Source organism: Conger conger, chromosome 4 (assembly GCF_963514075.1).
Source record: "Conger conger chromosome 4, fConCon1.1, whole genome shotgun sequence".
Lineage (NCBI taxonomy): Eukaryota > Metazoa > Chordata > Actinopteri > Anguilliformes > Congridae > Conger > Conger conger.
The window spans coordinates 14,072,075-14,089,328 of record NC_083763.1 but is presented as its reverse complement, the minus strand read 5'-3'; the positions used below and the strand labels follow the sequence as shown (position 1 = coordinate 14,089,328).

Below are 17,254 nucleotides of genomic sequence, written 5' to 3'. Positions count from 1 at the left end.
CATAGGGGACAAAGGGCTGTAAATCCAGCACGGATCAGCCGAAATGACTGTAAATAATTAAAAGCGACAGACAGAACTTTAACGTCACATCGATTGTTTCATTTAAAATCCAATGGGTTCTTACAAGGATTATTGCAATTCAGAGTGACATTTTTTTGTTGTACATACAGTAGGTAAGGAATTTTCTTAGGACCACACTCCAAGCCAGTAGGTGGCGATAATGCAGCAAACAGCGTGAATACACCAATAAAAAAACGAAGAAGAGATTTTATTTAACGCAGAAATCAGCGTCCCCAGGGTGACCGTTGTTGGTATAGCCTTTTAGCTGCTTCATGCCGGTGCTTCCGTTCAGTTTACCGAAGAACGACTCACCAGTATACTTGACTGTTTAAAACGCACTTGGGATCATTTATAGCTTGTCAACCCAAGAAAGCAAATCAATCAGTGTGAATACGGGTAAGATTTTAATTTAATTTAAATTAATTTCGATGGTTTTTTTTTAGCGGAAAGCTTACTTTCACTACTAACACTACTGTTTGTACAAGATCTGTTTTTGAAGATTCCATTGAATTTCTCCTGCAAGTAACGTTTGGCTAATCTTGTGTTGGCTATCGGCCGTAAATGAAGCCATTGATCGCCCGTTCACTAGTAAGAACCCTTTAAACGTAGCCTATGACCATTTCTTTACCGTAAATAGTGTTAAAGTATAGACTAACAGTTGTTTTAACCAACTGAGAACCGTGCTTTCTTTTCGCATTTTGTGGAATAGCCACCTAGCTAGGCTATGGAAATTAATGCGTTATCTAAATTCCTGTTCTGTTGGCTAGCTCACATTTGTAAATATCCAGCTCTTGTATGTTTTCTGTAATCTTTGTTTCACCCTACTTACGCCACAAAACAAAAATGGCTAGCATTATTAGCCAAACATAACTTTTGTATATTACGGCCAATGCGAAAAATAAAGAACGTAAAGAATGTAAATGTTACAAGCAGTAATGTGTTTATCTTCGTCGTGTTCGTATGTGTCCCAGAGATATATCCTCCTCTTCTGACTCATTCGCCTAATCCAAGTGAACATGGTTAGAATTTGCTTTAGCCATGTGAATACATTTTGTAAAAACTTCCAAAATCTAGAGCAAAACGACAATTGAGACTAAAGTGCCTGTAACATTATGGATGAGTGCGCAAAACTGTGCTGAAGAAAACATTCTTGCGTTTATGCTCAAGTCTCAGTTGCACTTCTAATATTACAGAAGTGCAGGCCATACACCCTTGGAAAGCATATACCGTACTTGGTAAAATCGTTCTCAGTCAAATTGAATGAACTAAAAAGTAAATCCCTAAATCCCTTTTACCCATTCCCTCCAGGTGCTGCACATCTGCACAGCTTTGAGCAGCGGTATGATGCAGGCGGGTGTCCGTCTGAGATGCGACTCTGAGACGACCCTACCAGGCCTCACTGAGCAGCACAGGTTCAGACTGAAAGAAGAGGAACTCAGTGGTCTGGAATCCACATGGCAGAGTCTGAGGCAAAGTGTACTACACCCGGACTCAACACACTGGTGCCAGAGTGTGTTACAGCACACAGCGGGGTCAAAGATGTACACCACATAGACACAGTACAGATAAAAACAGAGACTGATTTTAAAACTGAGAGCCTAGACTCAACAACGACGGAAAATATAACCCATCTGCATCCCGACCAAATCAAAACCGAGACCGATGATGGAGGCTATGCTGAGGCTGAACACATCCATGTCTCGCCAGACGTTAAATGTTTTGTCATTAAATCTGATGAAGTGATGTTTGAATCCAGTGAAATTTTAGTGGGTGATCTCATGAATACTGTGCTGGAGGGAGCTGGTGTTGATCAAAAAGGCCAGACTGAACCATGGCAGCGTGCAGGAGAGCCGAATCCAATCGGCAAAAAATCGAGAAACGGTACAGGTAAAAACTCCCATCAATGCTCTTTGTGTGAGAAGTATTTTTTAACGGCATCACTTTTACATGAACACCTGAGAATTCATTCAGTTGAAAAACCCTACAAGTGTACTGAGTGTATGAAGTGTTTTCATAAGAAAACCTATTTGTATAAGCATCAGAGAATTCATACAGGTAAAAAGCCCTTCAGATGTACTCAATGTGACAAGTGTTTTCTTAGGAAATGTCAATTGGATTCCCACCAGTTATTTCATACAGGTGAAAAGCCCTACAAATGTGATCAGTGTGACAAGGGTTTTGTGAACAAGTCTTATTTAATTACCCACCAGAGAACCCATACAGGTGAAAAGCCCTACACATGTATGCAGTGTGGGAAGTGTTTTGTTGATAAATATTATTTTAGTGTCCACCAGAGAATCCATGAAGGTGACAAGCCCTACAAATGTACTCTCTGTGGGAAGTGTTTTCTTCAGAAAACATCTTTAAAAAAGCATGAGATGATTCATACAGGTGAAAAGCCATACAAATGTGATCAGTGTGAGCAATGTTTTCTGAAGAAATTCCAATTAAATGTCCACCTGATGACTCATACAGGTGAAAAGCCCTACAAATGTACTCAATGTGGGAAGTGTTTTCTTCAGAAAACATCTTTAAAAAAGCATGAGCGGATTCATACAGGTGAAAAGCCATACAAATGTGATCAGTGTGAGCAATGTTTTCTGAGGAAATTCCAATTAAATGTCCACCTGATGATTCATACAGGTGACAAGCCCTACACATGTACTCTCTGTGGGAAGTGTTTTCTTCAGAAAAAATCTTTAAAAAAGCATGAAATGATTCATACAGGTGAAAAGCCATACAAATGTGATCAGTGTGAGCAATGTTTTATGAGGAAATTCCAATTAAATTCCCACCTGATGATTCATACTGGTGAAAAGCCATATAAATGTACTCAATGTGGGAAGTGTTTTGTTCATAAATCTCATTTAAGCAGCCATCAGAAAATTCATACAGGTGAAAAACCCTACAAATGTACTCGGTGTGAGAAGTGTTTTCTTCGGAAATCTAATTTAAGCAACCATCAGAGAATTCATACAGGTGAAAAGCCCTAAAAATATGACCAGTGCCGGAAGTGTTTTCTTCATAAATCAAGTATCCACCAGAGAATTCATGCAAAGTCCCGATGATATTATTTTCATCTATTTTAAAGACTGCTAAATTTGGCAATGATAAAAAATAATAATAATAAAAATAAAAACTGGTAACATGGTAACTAAAAGAAAGCCCAAATCTCTTTTTACCTGTTTTATTGCCAACTCTGCAAAGTTCTGCTGGCTCACTGATGGGATTGCATTTCTATCATGTACAACCAAGTGCTTTGGACTGTCATACCTGATTTTTTAATACATGCAATTTTCTTTTGTTTTAACAACGGAGATATTTGCTGTGATGTAATTAACAATTGTGTTCCTTCAGAATGAATTTTGAACAGTCACTTGGATATGGAAATAAATATAAGTAAAAAACGGTTTACTTCCGTTTCATTGCCAGCTCTGGACAGATGTGCTGGTTCACTGCTACTGCCACATCACCCTCCCACCCTCCTCTTCCACAACCGCCACACCAGCCTGGAAAAACAGCTCGCCAGCCACAGATATTTCTGATCTCTGGTGTACAGCTTTGTAGATCAATTAAATATATGTTTGGATTGTAACACAATTTTAATCAAGCAACAGCGACCACAAAGACAATACAAATTATTGTATGAATTAAAAAAGAAAAAGAAAACAAAGGATACGTTTTGTAGTAACATATTCATGACTACAATATCTACAGATTAGGTTACATCGCTACCGCCTGCACCGAGCCAGTGGAATGAATGTCAGGTTTCCTCGCCTCCGACATGCCAGTGTGGTCCTGAAAGCCCAGTGTGGTTATTTCTTAAAACTATATTTATTTGCACATTCTCCAATTTTTTGTGTAAAACATTTGTTTTGCTTTTTGCCGATACGGCATTATTAGTCAGAAAGAGTAATATAATATTGAGATGTCTACTCTCCGTTAGTAACATTATTGCTATCTGTTCGGAGGACTGGCTAGCACTTATCCCTGTGCTTTGTCTACTGTCTGTGGTTCTGAATGGTTGGTGCGCGTGGGTAGTGTTATTGAAGGGGAGTATAATATGCACCGGGGCCCGATGGGTCTTAGTTACGCCACTGCCTGTGCTAATATGCTGGAGTAAGAATGAAAGGGAGAGGAATACGACGTTGGAAGCCGTGAAATGTGAGGATATTTTGGGATGTGAGTTAGGTTCACAAGCAAATATTAAAATTCTTCACAGGGCTGATCAGTTGGCTCTAACTAGGCCCCATAAGTGGTTTCCTACAAGAATTATTAAACCAGCAACATTGGATCAAAGTAAAAATCGATACGAACATAACTATTTACTGTAATCCCAGAATCCCGATGTGTCCGATCTGAACACCTTGTACTGTAGGATATTGTCAGTTGTATCGATCTCACATGTTCATAAATATTTCTGTAGATTAGTGAAATGTAGCCTAGCCGCAATGGAGTTTCATTTATGTATTCTCGTTTTCCAATGTTCAGTCTTCACATTGAAAAACAATTATTCCCCAATGTAACGTGTAAAAAATGTATTGGTAATAAATATGTAATTTGGAAACGGTTGAATAAATTAATTCGTTAAATGTTTACGGAGGCAACTGAAATAAAACTTAGGACCACACTCCAGGCCAGTAGGTGGCGGTAATGAACCGCATCCAAAAAACACGAGGCAGCATGGCCAGCTTGTCGGTCTTTTCATTTTGGAAAACATAGCTACTCTAAGGTGGAGTGAACTCTTTCATGTGAAATGTTCAGAAAACCAGCCTGCTATTAAGAAAATAACCAAATAGGTTACACGGAGAGGAGTTGATTACGTTTGTTTTGTTCACCTCAGGCCGACTTATCACGTTTAAGGTACTCGTGATAATTTTTTAATTGAATTGGCCCATCAACCCAAGAAAGTAAATAAACAAGAATGAATACGGGTAAGATTGTAATTATGTTAATATATATTGTTCAAATCGGGAAGCTTTCTATGAGTTACTTTCACTCCTAACACTAGTCTACTATTTACACGTCTGTTGACGAGATCGCAATTTATTGGAGCTGCAAGTAAGATAACCAAGCATTTGGAAGAGACCTAGCTAGGATGAAGCCAGAGGCCATTCTTCCCAAAAGGAAACTTTTACAAACGTTACCTCGGCCGTGTACCGGAGTGTCTTAGAAGTATAGGCTAACAGCTGTTTTAATTATTTAAACCGCTTCAGAATTTTGTAGCCAATCAATGTGTTTGGTAAATTCCCGTTGCCCACGTTTATAAATATTCACCAATAGCTATGATTTGCTGAAGAAACGATGAAGGAGTTTAGTAGGCTTCCATAGTAACTTTGCGTCGGGAAAAACAGCTTATTGATTTAATTTGTTCATTCTGAGAAGTGTCTTGATTTGTATACTGCGGGTACATTTGAATTGTCACAAATGAATAACAGAACACACGAATGTTTGATCATGACATTCATCTGGGCTCATAATTTCCAGACAGAAATAAAGATTTTTGTCATGCCTGGGCCCACATTCATGACAGCCCAGAGTAAAAGTGGCCCTTTAGGATCAGGACCGGTAGGTATAAAGCCGCGTTCCATTCGGAATTGAATTTTGGAACTTCCCAGTTTAAATGTCCAACTTACGACCTCGATTTACATAACATTAACGACGCCAAACGTAAACGAAGAACATGGATGATCTTGAAAAACTGGTGGTGTTTATGTGTACATAACCCAGGGGTGCACAGATCCGGTCCTGCAGGGCTAATCCTGTACAGTAAAATCTTTATGATATACTATCAGTCTGCGGCTGTAACTGGTGCATATACAAATGTCTGATCGAGATATTATTTAGCTAATTAAATCATTAAGAGCAGAATTTCGTACAAAATCCTGAAGTGGATCAGCCCTTGCTGTGCACCCCTGGTATAACCTCATGAACAGTGCGCATTCTGCACTGACCCAACAGCAGAAATATACCACTGTTTAACTGCGCTCCCGTCTAGCGACATTGGTATTTGTATATTTTCCCAAATAACTTGTGTAGAGAGCACAATTTGGCCAAGCCTGCTAACCATTAACATTGGCAACATATTTAGACATCAACTTTCATGCAGAACTGGTTTTACTATGATGGCAATCATTTTTTTGGTGGTGGTCACTGGCGACTAGAAATTGGTGTTTGTGTCGATTTTGGAGCATCATACCTTTGGCATTATAGCAGGGAAAAGACTACACGTTTTCAGGTTGACACAGAAAATCTTCAGAAAATGACCAAAAAGTGTTATATTGAACCAAGTAATTGGTAAGGTGGAACGTTTCCTATCAAAGTGAAAGTTTGTGTACTTCAAAAGGTGAAATGGGTCTACTTGTATATAGTTTTCAATCTATATTAAACTTCATGTTCTTCAAACTGTATAATAGGCCTACAGATGTCCAAAACATTTATTTAATACTGTAATGCATTTGCTTGTTTTGATACGTTTGAACAGGACCTCAATTTACAGAAACGTATGTCATATCAGAAATCCATTAAAATGCATGTTTGAAAAAAGTTAATAAATTACAAATATTTCTTCAGTAGGTAAGTTGTTTAGAAAATGGCTGGTGAAATGTATGGTTTTAATTTTTAAATGTAGTATGTTTATTATTCATCTTCAATTAAACAGTGATTTTCTATCAATGTGAAAATGCTTTAACTAAATGCACAAATGCAAAATACTGTTTAGCCACATGATTTCTGTTCCTTATGTAAATGTTCCTGCATGCTTTTTACTGTTTCCTGCCCAGAGGTAATGGATGAAAATTCACTGGATTGCTCATTCTGGAACAGTGGAGTGGTTGTACTGCGTTTTGTGCAGCTCGCTGAGTGGAGAATACTCATTATATTTTTATTATGTATGGACCACTTGTTTTGCACTGTAATATTTTATTCTTCAATATATGTCACGTTCTTCTATTTTAAAGACTGCAAATTTGGCAATGATGAACAAACCATGGTAACTATAAGAAAGCCCAAATCTCTTTTTACCTGTTCTTTTGCCATCTCTGAAAAGTTGTGCTGGCTCACTGCTGCTGGGATTACATTTCTATCATGTACAACTAAGTGCTTTGGGCTGTCATACCTGATTCTTTAATACGTGCAATTTTCTTTCGTTTTAACAACGGAGATATTTGCAGTGATGCAAATGTGCTCCTTTAGAATTCATTTTGAACAGCCGCTTGGATATGGAAATAAATATAAATAGTAAAAGACGGCCCAAGTCTCTTTTATTCTCTTTTTACCTCTGGACATATTTTTATCGGACAGATTTGCTGGTTCACTGCTACTGCCACATCACCCTCCCACCCTCTTCCACAACCCCCACACCAGCCTGGAATAACTATTCACCAGCCACAGATATATCTGCTATCATATCTGCTGTACAGCTTTGTAAATCAATGAAATATATTTTTGGCTTGTAACACAATTTCAATCAAGCAACAACAACAACTGAGATGCAATAAAAAAATCCTGTATGAATTATAAAATAAATCCTTATGTAAATGTTCCTGTAAATTGAGGTTTTGTTTGAACTGATTAAAATGTGGTGAAGCAGTGTCAACTCATACCTTTTGTAAATAAATCTGAAGTGAAGCTTGAACCCAGTGAAACATTGGTTAGTGATCTCATTAATACTATGCGTAATGGAGCACAGGCAGAACCATTTACAGGAGAGCCAAATCCGATTGGCAAAACACCAGGGAAAAAGCGGTACCGTTCCATCCAGTCTGTGAGTTGCCTTAATACACCATCAAATGTAAGCCAAGTTGAAGGACTCCATACCGGTGAAAGATTCCTGTAAATCGAGGTTTTGTTTGAACTGATTAAAATGTGGTGAACCACCTTTTGTAAATAAGTAGGCCAAATATACCTTTTGAAGAACATGACTTCAAACAGAACACCCACTTCAAGATCCATTAACTCCATACGCACTGAGCAAGTTTCATTTTGATTTGGAAACTTTATACCTTACCTACTTGGTTGAATATCAAACACTTTTTCTGCCCATACCCACTTTGGCATTGTATATATCTAAATTATCTATTTGACTTTGCTTGTGGCTGTTCTTACCCAGGACATTTAGTAGTATTTCATGCTTGGATTCTATGCACCGTGGCACGCATGTAGGAAGCCATCAAAGTATGTTTTATTGTGAATTAAGGTTCTTTGGAAATGATCAAAACATGCCAAGACACAGCAGTGAATTAAACTTCTCTTTGAAATGATGCTAACATAGCGGTAACCACAAAATGTTTTGTACATGAGTCAGCCCGTTATACCTTTTTAAAGTATACAAAGCTTCATTTTGATCTGAAACTTTCCACCTTACCAACTACTTGAAACGTGGCTCAATATGCAACATTTTCTTACTTTCTTTTGTTATTTTCTGGTCCAACCTAACATTGGCATTGTGTAATTTTTTAATAAACTATCTATTTCACTTAATTTTCTTTCTGGCTATTCTTAACCAAAATATCTACTAGTCTTCGAAGTTTGGAAGTTATACATCCAGTGGCGCTGATGTAGTAAGCCATCAAGTATGGAAAGAAATTATTACGATTTAGCTACTGCTACTTTATCCGCTGACGCCACTAGTGTAAGGCTAAATCCCTTCTACGTATTCCCTCCAGGAGCTACAGTTCTGCACACCTTTGAGCAGCGGTATGATGCAGGCCGGAGTCTGAGACGAGACACTGAGACGACCCTACCAGAGCTCATTGAGCAGCATGGGATCAGACTGAAAGAAGAGGGACTCAGTGGACTGGAGGCTGTCCACATGGCAGAGTCAGAGACAAAGTGTACTACATCAGGACTCAACACACTGGAGCCAGAGTGTGCTACAGCACACAGCGGGGTCAATGATGTACACCACTTAGACACAGTTCTGATAAAAACAGAAACTGATCTGGGCCCCACCAACACTGGGGATCTTATTAAGATAGAGAATCTAGACTTTGTAGAGCGGGCATATGTAAGCCAACTTCACCCTGACAAAATCAAAACTGAGACTGATGATGGAGCCTACGTTAAGGCCGAACCCACCAGTGTCTTGCAAGATATTAAATGTGTTGATCTTAAATCTGAAGTGAAGCTTGAACCCAGTGAAACATTGGTTAGTGATCTCATTAATACTATGCGTAATGGAGCACAGGCAGAACCATTTACAGGAGAGCCAAATCCAATTGGCAAAACACCAGGGAAAAAGCGGTACCATTCCATCCAGTCTGTGAGTTGCCTTAATACACCATCAAATGTAAGCCAAGTTGAAGGACTCCATACAGGTGAAAGACCCTACCACTGCTCTCCGTGTGGGAAACATTTTGTTAAAGCATCTACTTTACAGAAACACCTCCAATATCATACAGAAGAAAAGCCCTACATGTGTACTCAGTGTGGAAAGTCTTTTCTTCGGAAAGCTTATTTAAGAACCCACCAGAAAATTCATACTGGTGAAAGGCCCCACAAATGTATTGAGTGTGGGAAGCGTTTTCTTCGGAAATCTCACTTAAGAACCCATCAGAAAATTCATCTAGATGAAAAGCCCCACCAATGCTCTCAGTGTGAGATGTGTTTTGCTGACAAATCTAGATTACGTATCCACAAGCGAATTCATACAGATGAAACGCCCTACAAATGTGATCAGTGTGGGAAGTTTTTTACTCACAAATGTTATTTAAATGCCCATGAGCGAATTCATACAGGTGAAAAGCCCTACCAGTGTGCTCGGTGTGGGAAGTCTTTTCGTCATAAATGGCATTTAAATGACCACCAGAGAATTCATACAGGTGAACGGCCATACGCATGTACTCAGTGTGAGATGCATTTTTCATGGAAATCTCAATTAATTTACCACCTGAGATTTCATACAGGTAAAAACCCCTACACATGCCCTCAGTGTGGGAAGTGTTTTCTTCAGAAAGCTGATTTAAGTACTCACCAGAAAAGTCATACAGATGAAAAGCCCTACAAGTGTGAGCAGTGTGGGAAGGGTTTTGCTCATAGATGTTATTTAAATATCCATGAGCGAATTCATTCAGGTGAAAGGCCCTACATGTGTGCTCAGTGTGGGAAGTCTTTTAGTCATAAATGTCATTTAAATGTCCACCAGAAAATTCATACAGGTGAAAAACCTTACAAATGTGAGCAGTGTGGGAAGTGTTTTATTCGGAAATCTCATTTAACCAGCCATCAGAGAATTCATAGAGGTAAAAAGCCCTAAAAATGTGATCAGTGTAACAAGTGTTTTAGGAGTAAATCTCATTTGAGTAACCATGGGAGAATTTGTACTGGTGAAAAGCCCTACAAGTATACTTGGTGTGGGAAGTGTTTTGTTCGTACCCCACCAGAGAATTCATGAAAAGCTCCTCAGATGTCCTCAGTGGGAAGGATTTTCTGCAGAAGTCTTCGTCATGCTAGATAATATTTGCAAATTAATGATGCCACAAAGACATTTTAAGGAACTGATAAATACTCCGTACAACAATACTGTTTTCATTCGGAAAAATTGCATTGTAATTAAATATAATTATGCCCTGCTGTCTTTCGTGGCAAACCTTTATAATATTGTAGTGAATCGTCTGCATTGTTTTCCCCTCACATCATTGGCTGATGCTGTTCATACCAATATTGATGGCAATATTAATAGCTGCCACTTGCTTTTTACTGTTTCCTGCCCAGAGGTAATGGATGAAAATTCACTGGATTGCTCATTCTGGAACAGTGGAGTGGTTGTACTGTGTTTTGTCAACTGTAATATTTTATTCTTCAAGACATGTCACGTTCTTCTATTTTAAAGACTGCAAATTTGGCAATGATGAACAAACTGGTAACATGGTAACTATAAGAAAGCCCAAATCTCTTTTTACCTGTGCTATTGCCATCTCTGAAAAGTTGTGCTGGCTCACTGCTGCTGGGATTGCATTTCTATCATGTACAACCAAGTGCTTTGGGCTGTCATACCTGATTCTTTAATACGTGCAATTTTCTTTCGTTTTAACAACGGAAATATTTGCAGTGATGCAATTGAGACAAATGTGCTCCTTTAGAATTCATTTTGAACAGCCGCTTGGATATGGAAATAAATATAAATAGTAAAAGATGGCCCAAGTCTCTTTTTACCTCTGGACATATTTTTATCGGACAGATTTGCTGGTATTAAAAATAATACAATTATTAATTTATTAGAAATTTAAACTGATTACCGTTCATGAATGCACCTGCTGCAGCCATGTAACAATAAACAATTGAATAAAACTGAATTATAATACTTGATGGATTGATTAAATAAAAACCTAAAAAAGAAATACGTGCTGCATGTAACCACAGACATTTTGATTATTTTCCATTCCATTAAAATAACAGTTTTTTATTGAGTTTCAGTAGTTTGGCTACCCACTTTTAATATCCAGTGAGATTCCAGACAGACATGTAAATTACAAACTGGCTTGTAATTTCTCGTATGAAAAGTGACTAAAAAGGTACAAATGCTTGGCGATAACCTATTGGAACATAAAACTGGAGTTCTTGCCAGCAATATTTAACTAATTTGCAACTGTTTAGTTAACCTTTCAAAATTTTCTCTATGTACCCACAGAGAACATTAACTGTACTTTCAGGGCACACCTTTCATATTGATCCTCGAAGAACTAAAAGGTACCTTCACTGTCACTTCTTATTCACTCTCCACTTTCCAAAGTCTTCTGAAGGCCCTTTGTTTTCTCTTCAAACATCTCCCAAACAAGAATGAACCTTTCTCAATAGGTTATGACGTGGGTGGCAGCCGACAGAGGGAAAAAAGAAAGCAACTTCAGATCATAGAGAAATAAAGTCAACCAAGTGCTTTGGGCTGTCATACCTGATTCTTTAATACGTGCAATTTTCTTTCGTTTTAACAACGGAAATATTTGCAGTGATGCAATTGAGACAAATGTGCTCCTTTAGAATTCATTTTGAACAGCCGCTTGGATATGGAAATAAATATAAATAGTAAAAGACGGCCCAAGTCTCTTTTTACCTCTGGACATATTTTTATCGGACAGATTTGCTGGTTCACTGCTGCTGCCACATCACCCTCCCACCCTCTTCCACAACCCCCACACCAGCCTGGAATAACTATTCACCAGCCACAGATATATCTGCTATCATATCTGCTGTACAGCTTTGTAAATCAATGAAATATATTTTTGGCTTGTAACACAATTTCAATCAAGCAACAACAACAACTGGGATGCAATAAAAATTCCTGCATGAATTATAAAAGAAAAAGAAAACGAAAGATATGTTTTGTAGTAAGCTGGGTGGGGGGGCTGCACTGTTTTGTTATTTAAATATCGCGGTGTACTGGTGTTCATGACCACGTCTATCTTAACAGGTGCTCCAGCACCTATAGATTGTTTCGTATTTAAAAAAGTAAAGACCACCCACCATATATATATATACAAATATACATATTCCCAGATAAGTTTCACCACATGCATTACCATGTAATTCCAATGGAGAGAAGTTTTTTTATTTCCAGAGAAACGAATTAAAACGAGTTGAGAACGTTTTCGTTTTGAAGAAGGTTTTGGGGCGACGCCACTTTTGAGCTCACTGTATGCCACTGATCTCACGGCAGATGTGGGGGAGTCTGCTGACGACGCTGTCGGGATGACTGGAAGACGTAGCCGCCAGGCCAAACCCCAATTCCCCAGGAATGCTGGCCAGCCGACATCAATCCACAACTTCAGAACTAGCCACATTTTTCCATAACACTGCAGTGTTTTTTCAGTCGGCAGCTGTAATACTAACCCATTCATGTCTGTACTTTGTAATGATATGGATAAGCGCTTACACTTTCTCCTGATAAAAACCTTGGAGGCTACCAATAGCTCATTCCTTCATTCATTCATTCATTCATTCATTCATTCATTCATTCATTATCCTAACCCGCTTATCCTGAACAGGGTCACAGGGGGGCTGGAGCCTATCCCCGCATACATTGGGTGAAAGGCAGGAATACACCCTGGACAGGTCGCCAGTCCATCGCAGGGCACACACACCATTCACTCACACGCTCATACCTATGGGCAATTTAGACTCCAATCAGCCTAACCTGCATGTCTTTGGACTGTGGTACCCGGAGGAAACCCACGCGAACACAGGGAGAACATGCAAACTCCACACAGAGAGGCCCCGGCCGACAGGGATTCGAACCCAGGACCTCCTTGCTGTGAGGCGGCAGTGCTACCCACTGCACCATCCGTGCCGCCACTACCAATAGCTGTCAGTCACAAATGGGCCTCCTAGTTAAATTAAGGATAAATATATGCTTTAAAAATAATACAATTATTAATTTATTAGAAATTTAAACTGATTACCGTTCATGAATTCACCTGCTGCAGCCATGTAACAATAAACAATTGAATAAAACTGAATTATAATACTTGATGGATTGATTAAATAAAAACCTAAAAAAGAAATACGTGCTGCATGTAACCACAGACATTTTGATTATTTTCCATTCCATTAAAATAACAGTTTCAGTAGTTTGGCTACCCACTTTTAATATCCAGTGAGATTCCAGACAGACAGGTAAATTACAAACTGGCTTGTAATTTCTCGTATGAAAAGTGACTAAAAAGGTACAAATGCTTGGCGATAACCTATTGGAACATAAAACTGGAGTTCTTGCCAGCAATATTTAACTAATTTGCAACTGTTTAGTTAACCTTTCAAAATTTTCTCTATGTACCCACAGAGAACATTAACTGTACTTTCAGGGCACACCTTTCATATTGATCCTCGAAGAACAAAAAGGTACCTTCACTGTCACTTCTTATTCACTCTCCACTTTCCAAAGTCTTCTGAAGGCCCTTTGTTTTCTCTTCAAACATCTCCCAAACAAGAATGAACCTTTCTCAATAGGTTATGACGTGGGTGGCAGCCGACAGAGGGAAAAAAGAAAGCAACTTCAGATCATAGAGAAATAAAGTCCGCAGCGAATGGTCGGTTTTCAATTATCTGATGTTTTAAACAAAAGCGTGGATGGGTAATGCTAAGGGGATAGAGAGAGGGAGGGTGGCAACTCTGTAATTAATGCTAAAAAACGATTACAGATGAATAAATACACAGGAATGGGGAACTGAGCAAATAGGGCCCATTCCAAGACAAGAAAGGATCAGTCCAAACCTTAAAGATGTTTGGTGCGGGAAAAGAAGAAGCCGATATATGGTTGTGGATGGGGGCCCATACAGGCATTCGTCTTCATCACTAACGTTTTCATTTTAATGATTCAAATGTTTTTACTATATACAGTACTTTACTGTACTGCTCATTTTCTGCTGGAAGCTGTGAATTCCAGAGATTCAAATTAATATGGATTAAAGCAGGTGTGCGAGGAGCAATCTTTTTTAAGAAACGAGGTGTTTTGTGTTAAGCGGAGCTTACCCTTTGTGTTTTTAAAATAAATATACACTCAGTGAGCACTATCACCTCTCATTTACAACGCGTTTCTGCCCGCAGGACTCCTGCTCATTTTCCGTTTTTTAGTTTTTCGCACCATTACATCATTACCATAGCAGAGTACGTAAGTCTTCAGAAAGTTATTCGCATAACAGCATAATTAATAAAATGCAAACATGCCAGACCGAGTTCCATAGTAATTAAGAGCCAGTAACATTTCCAAATTATGGTAGCCTACTGCTTGCTCTCCCAAATGTGTGCATGTTCACTTTATGTGCTATTCTTTTTTCAGTGGCAGACATGATCTAGATATAGTTCAGCAATTCAAAACTGGATCAGGCAATGCAAAGTAATGTATAAGTAATGAAAACGTGTCCTACATTAGACCCTGGTACAGCCCATCATATACCTACCCTGGTGTAAAATCTAGCTATGACCCGCTTGAAGTTACCAGCTACTGGTTTCAAAACATGAGCAGGTCAAACCATTTTGACTATGTAGCTGGTCTGAACTGGTCAACCAGCTACCAGCTGTTTCAAAACCTAGCGAGTTTCTTCAAAACTGAGCTGTTTCTTCAGCGGGATGCTCTTCCACATCAAGTCCATATTGGATTTGTTTTCCTCCACAAGACTTCCCCTTATTTCCTAAACACTCCACAACAGTTTTTTAATCACTAGTTTTATACACCCAAACCCTTCATTTAGCCTCATCTCAACCATTAAGGAGCTGTAAATATACAGGGATATTTTCCTCTGAAGGACCAACATGGATAGGCGAACAGAGCAGCCAGGTGGGAAGGGGATGTTTGCAGTAACATGGCGTAATTTGGTGTTCGGTACAGCTGAAGATTTTTCCATTGTAATTAAAATTGTAATTAGCACGTCAACTTCTTCTCTCCACATTTTGTTATTTACAATTAGTTTTATTTTTGTCTTTAGGAATTTTCATTCAGAAGAGTTTGTTTCATAAGACGCCACCTGCTCCTCCACTCAAGTGTACAATATCGCACTTAGCCAGGTGTGACAAGTTCTTCTTTTTCTGCCAATAAAATAAAGCTGATCTTGTCTGAGACTTTTCAGTTGTCACAAATGTATTTCTCACTTATTTTATCCAAAGCTGCTGCTGTCAAAAATGCTCATAGACCAACACTAAAGCGAAAACTTTCTCACACCACAGAATAATGGAATACAAAAGCAACAAGTCTGAGTGCTATTCTACATTCTTCAATTTCCGACAATTAAATTTAATTCAATTTTATTTGTGAAGTGCTTTTTACAGAAGACTGTCACAGAGACGCTTTACATAAGTAACAGAAGGCGAAAACAGGGACAGACACCAGACCGGATGTCCCAAATAGCATGTTAAAAACTGCCTAGTGGGGAGAAAGTGGCAAGAAAAAAGTATCAATCATTAATAATAGCTTGTTCATCCTTTTGCAGTAGTTTCCATTACAAAACCACAGAAATGACAACTTCTGTTTTGCTCATTCACAATCCAAATACAAAAGCAACACAAATCCAAACACAAAAGCAAAATCATACATAACACTGAAGTTACAATACAGTTCCCAAAGAATGCGGTGAACAGTGAGAGAAACCAGGAATCTCAAACACAACCTTTATGATAAATGGTTGGTATTAATATAGTGCCAAAGCGCTGTACAATTGATGCTTCTCATTCACTTATTCACACACCAACGGCGATTGGCTGCCATGCAACCAGCTCGTCAAGAGCATTTAGGGGTTAGGTGTCTTGCTCAGGGACACTTCGACACACCCAGGATGGGAATCAAACCGACAACCCTCTGACTGCCAGACGACTGCCCTTACAGCCTGAGCTAATTTCACCCCACTTTATGGTTATAATTAATCAAATAATAATTATGAGCAACTGCAAATAACCATAACCTCCAACAAACCATGTCATCATAACTCAACAAAAAAACACGAGAAAACTTATTGACAAGACAAGCATCTCCAGCATCAAGAATAACCCACTCCATTGCAGTCTGTTGGAAACCACGGGGAAGCTCATGAAGCCCCTGCCTACTCACCATCCACCAGGTCTTGGCCGCCATGTCGTAGCAGAGCTGCCATTTGACGGTGCCGTCCGTAGCCTTACCTCCCGGGGGTGCGATGCCAAGCATATCCATGAGGAGAGCCAGGCACGAGGGGCAGAGAGAGGGCAGACTCCTAATGCCCTGGAGCAGACGTACAGACACGGGTCGCTGGCACGCTGTCCCTCCAGCCTGTTCTGGCTTCCCTCTCTCTCATCCCTGCCTCCCTGGGTGTCACTGAGGCGGGCCAGAGAGGCCAGAGGGAGAGACGGGGAGAGTCCAGGAGACCAGCAGAACCAGCAGCAGCGGCTCCAACTTACACACTCACTCTCCACTGCACGGAGGCATCGCCACATCATGACCACAGGCTGCTAGAGAGCTCAGCTAAAGCCAGCTGTGCTAACACACACTCACGCTCACGCAGGGGCACAGACGCACTCACACACACACCACACGGACACAGACACACGCACCACACATACACACACAGACACATGCACACAGACAAACTCACATACACAGCACAGAAACACAGACAAATTCACATACACACATACACACCACACGGACACAGACACACGCACCACACGCACACAGAGACACGTGCACACAGACAAACTCACATACACAGCACAGAAACACACACGGACCCATGCACAC

General features: G+C 39.5%; 1 protein-coding gene and 1 pseudogene across 2 annotated transcripts; both read left to right on the top strand.

The window, feature by feature from the left end:
* Positions 1–289: 289 nt before the first annotated feature.
* Positions 290–3,686, top strand: LOC133126112 (zinc finger protein OZF-like). 2 transcript variants are annotated; one of them, XR_009708499.1, is made up of 3 exons: positions 291–456; positions 1,369–1,947; positions 3,493–3,686. XR_009708499.1 is itself a non-coding variant. In XM_061237956.1 (2 exons), exon 2 carries the CDS (start codon positions 1,515–1,517, stop codon positions 3,051–3,053), a length of 1,539 nt encoding a protein of 512 aa, XP_061093940.1. In that variant the 5' UTR covers positions 290–456; positions 1,369–1,514; the 3' UTR covers positions 3,054–3,470. The 2 variants fall into 2 exon arrangements, 1 of the variants encoding a protein (XP_061093940.1); XM_061237956.1 differs by lacking the exon at positions 3,493–3,686 and having other exon boundaries at positions 290–456; positions 1,369–3,470.
* A 1,100-nt stretch (positions 3,687–4,786) lies between these two features.
* Positions 4,787–11,149, top strand: LOC133126109 (zinc finger protein OZF-like; annotated as a pseudogene).
* The last annotated feature ends 6,105 nt before the right edge of the window (positions 11,150–17,254 follow it).

What these genes read in the sequence shown, in the direction of transcription:
- LOC133126112 (XM_061237956.1), top strand. Translation starts at nt 1,515, where the DNA reads ATGGCAGAGTCTGAGGCAAAGTGTACTACACCCGGACTCAACACACTG.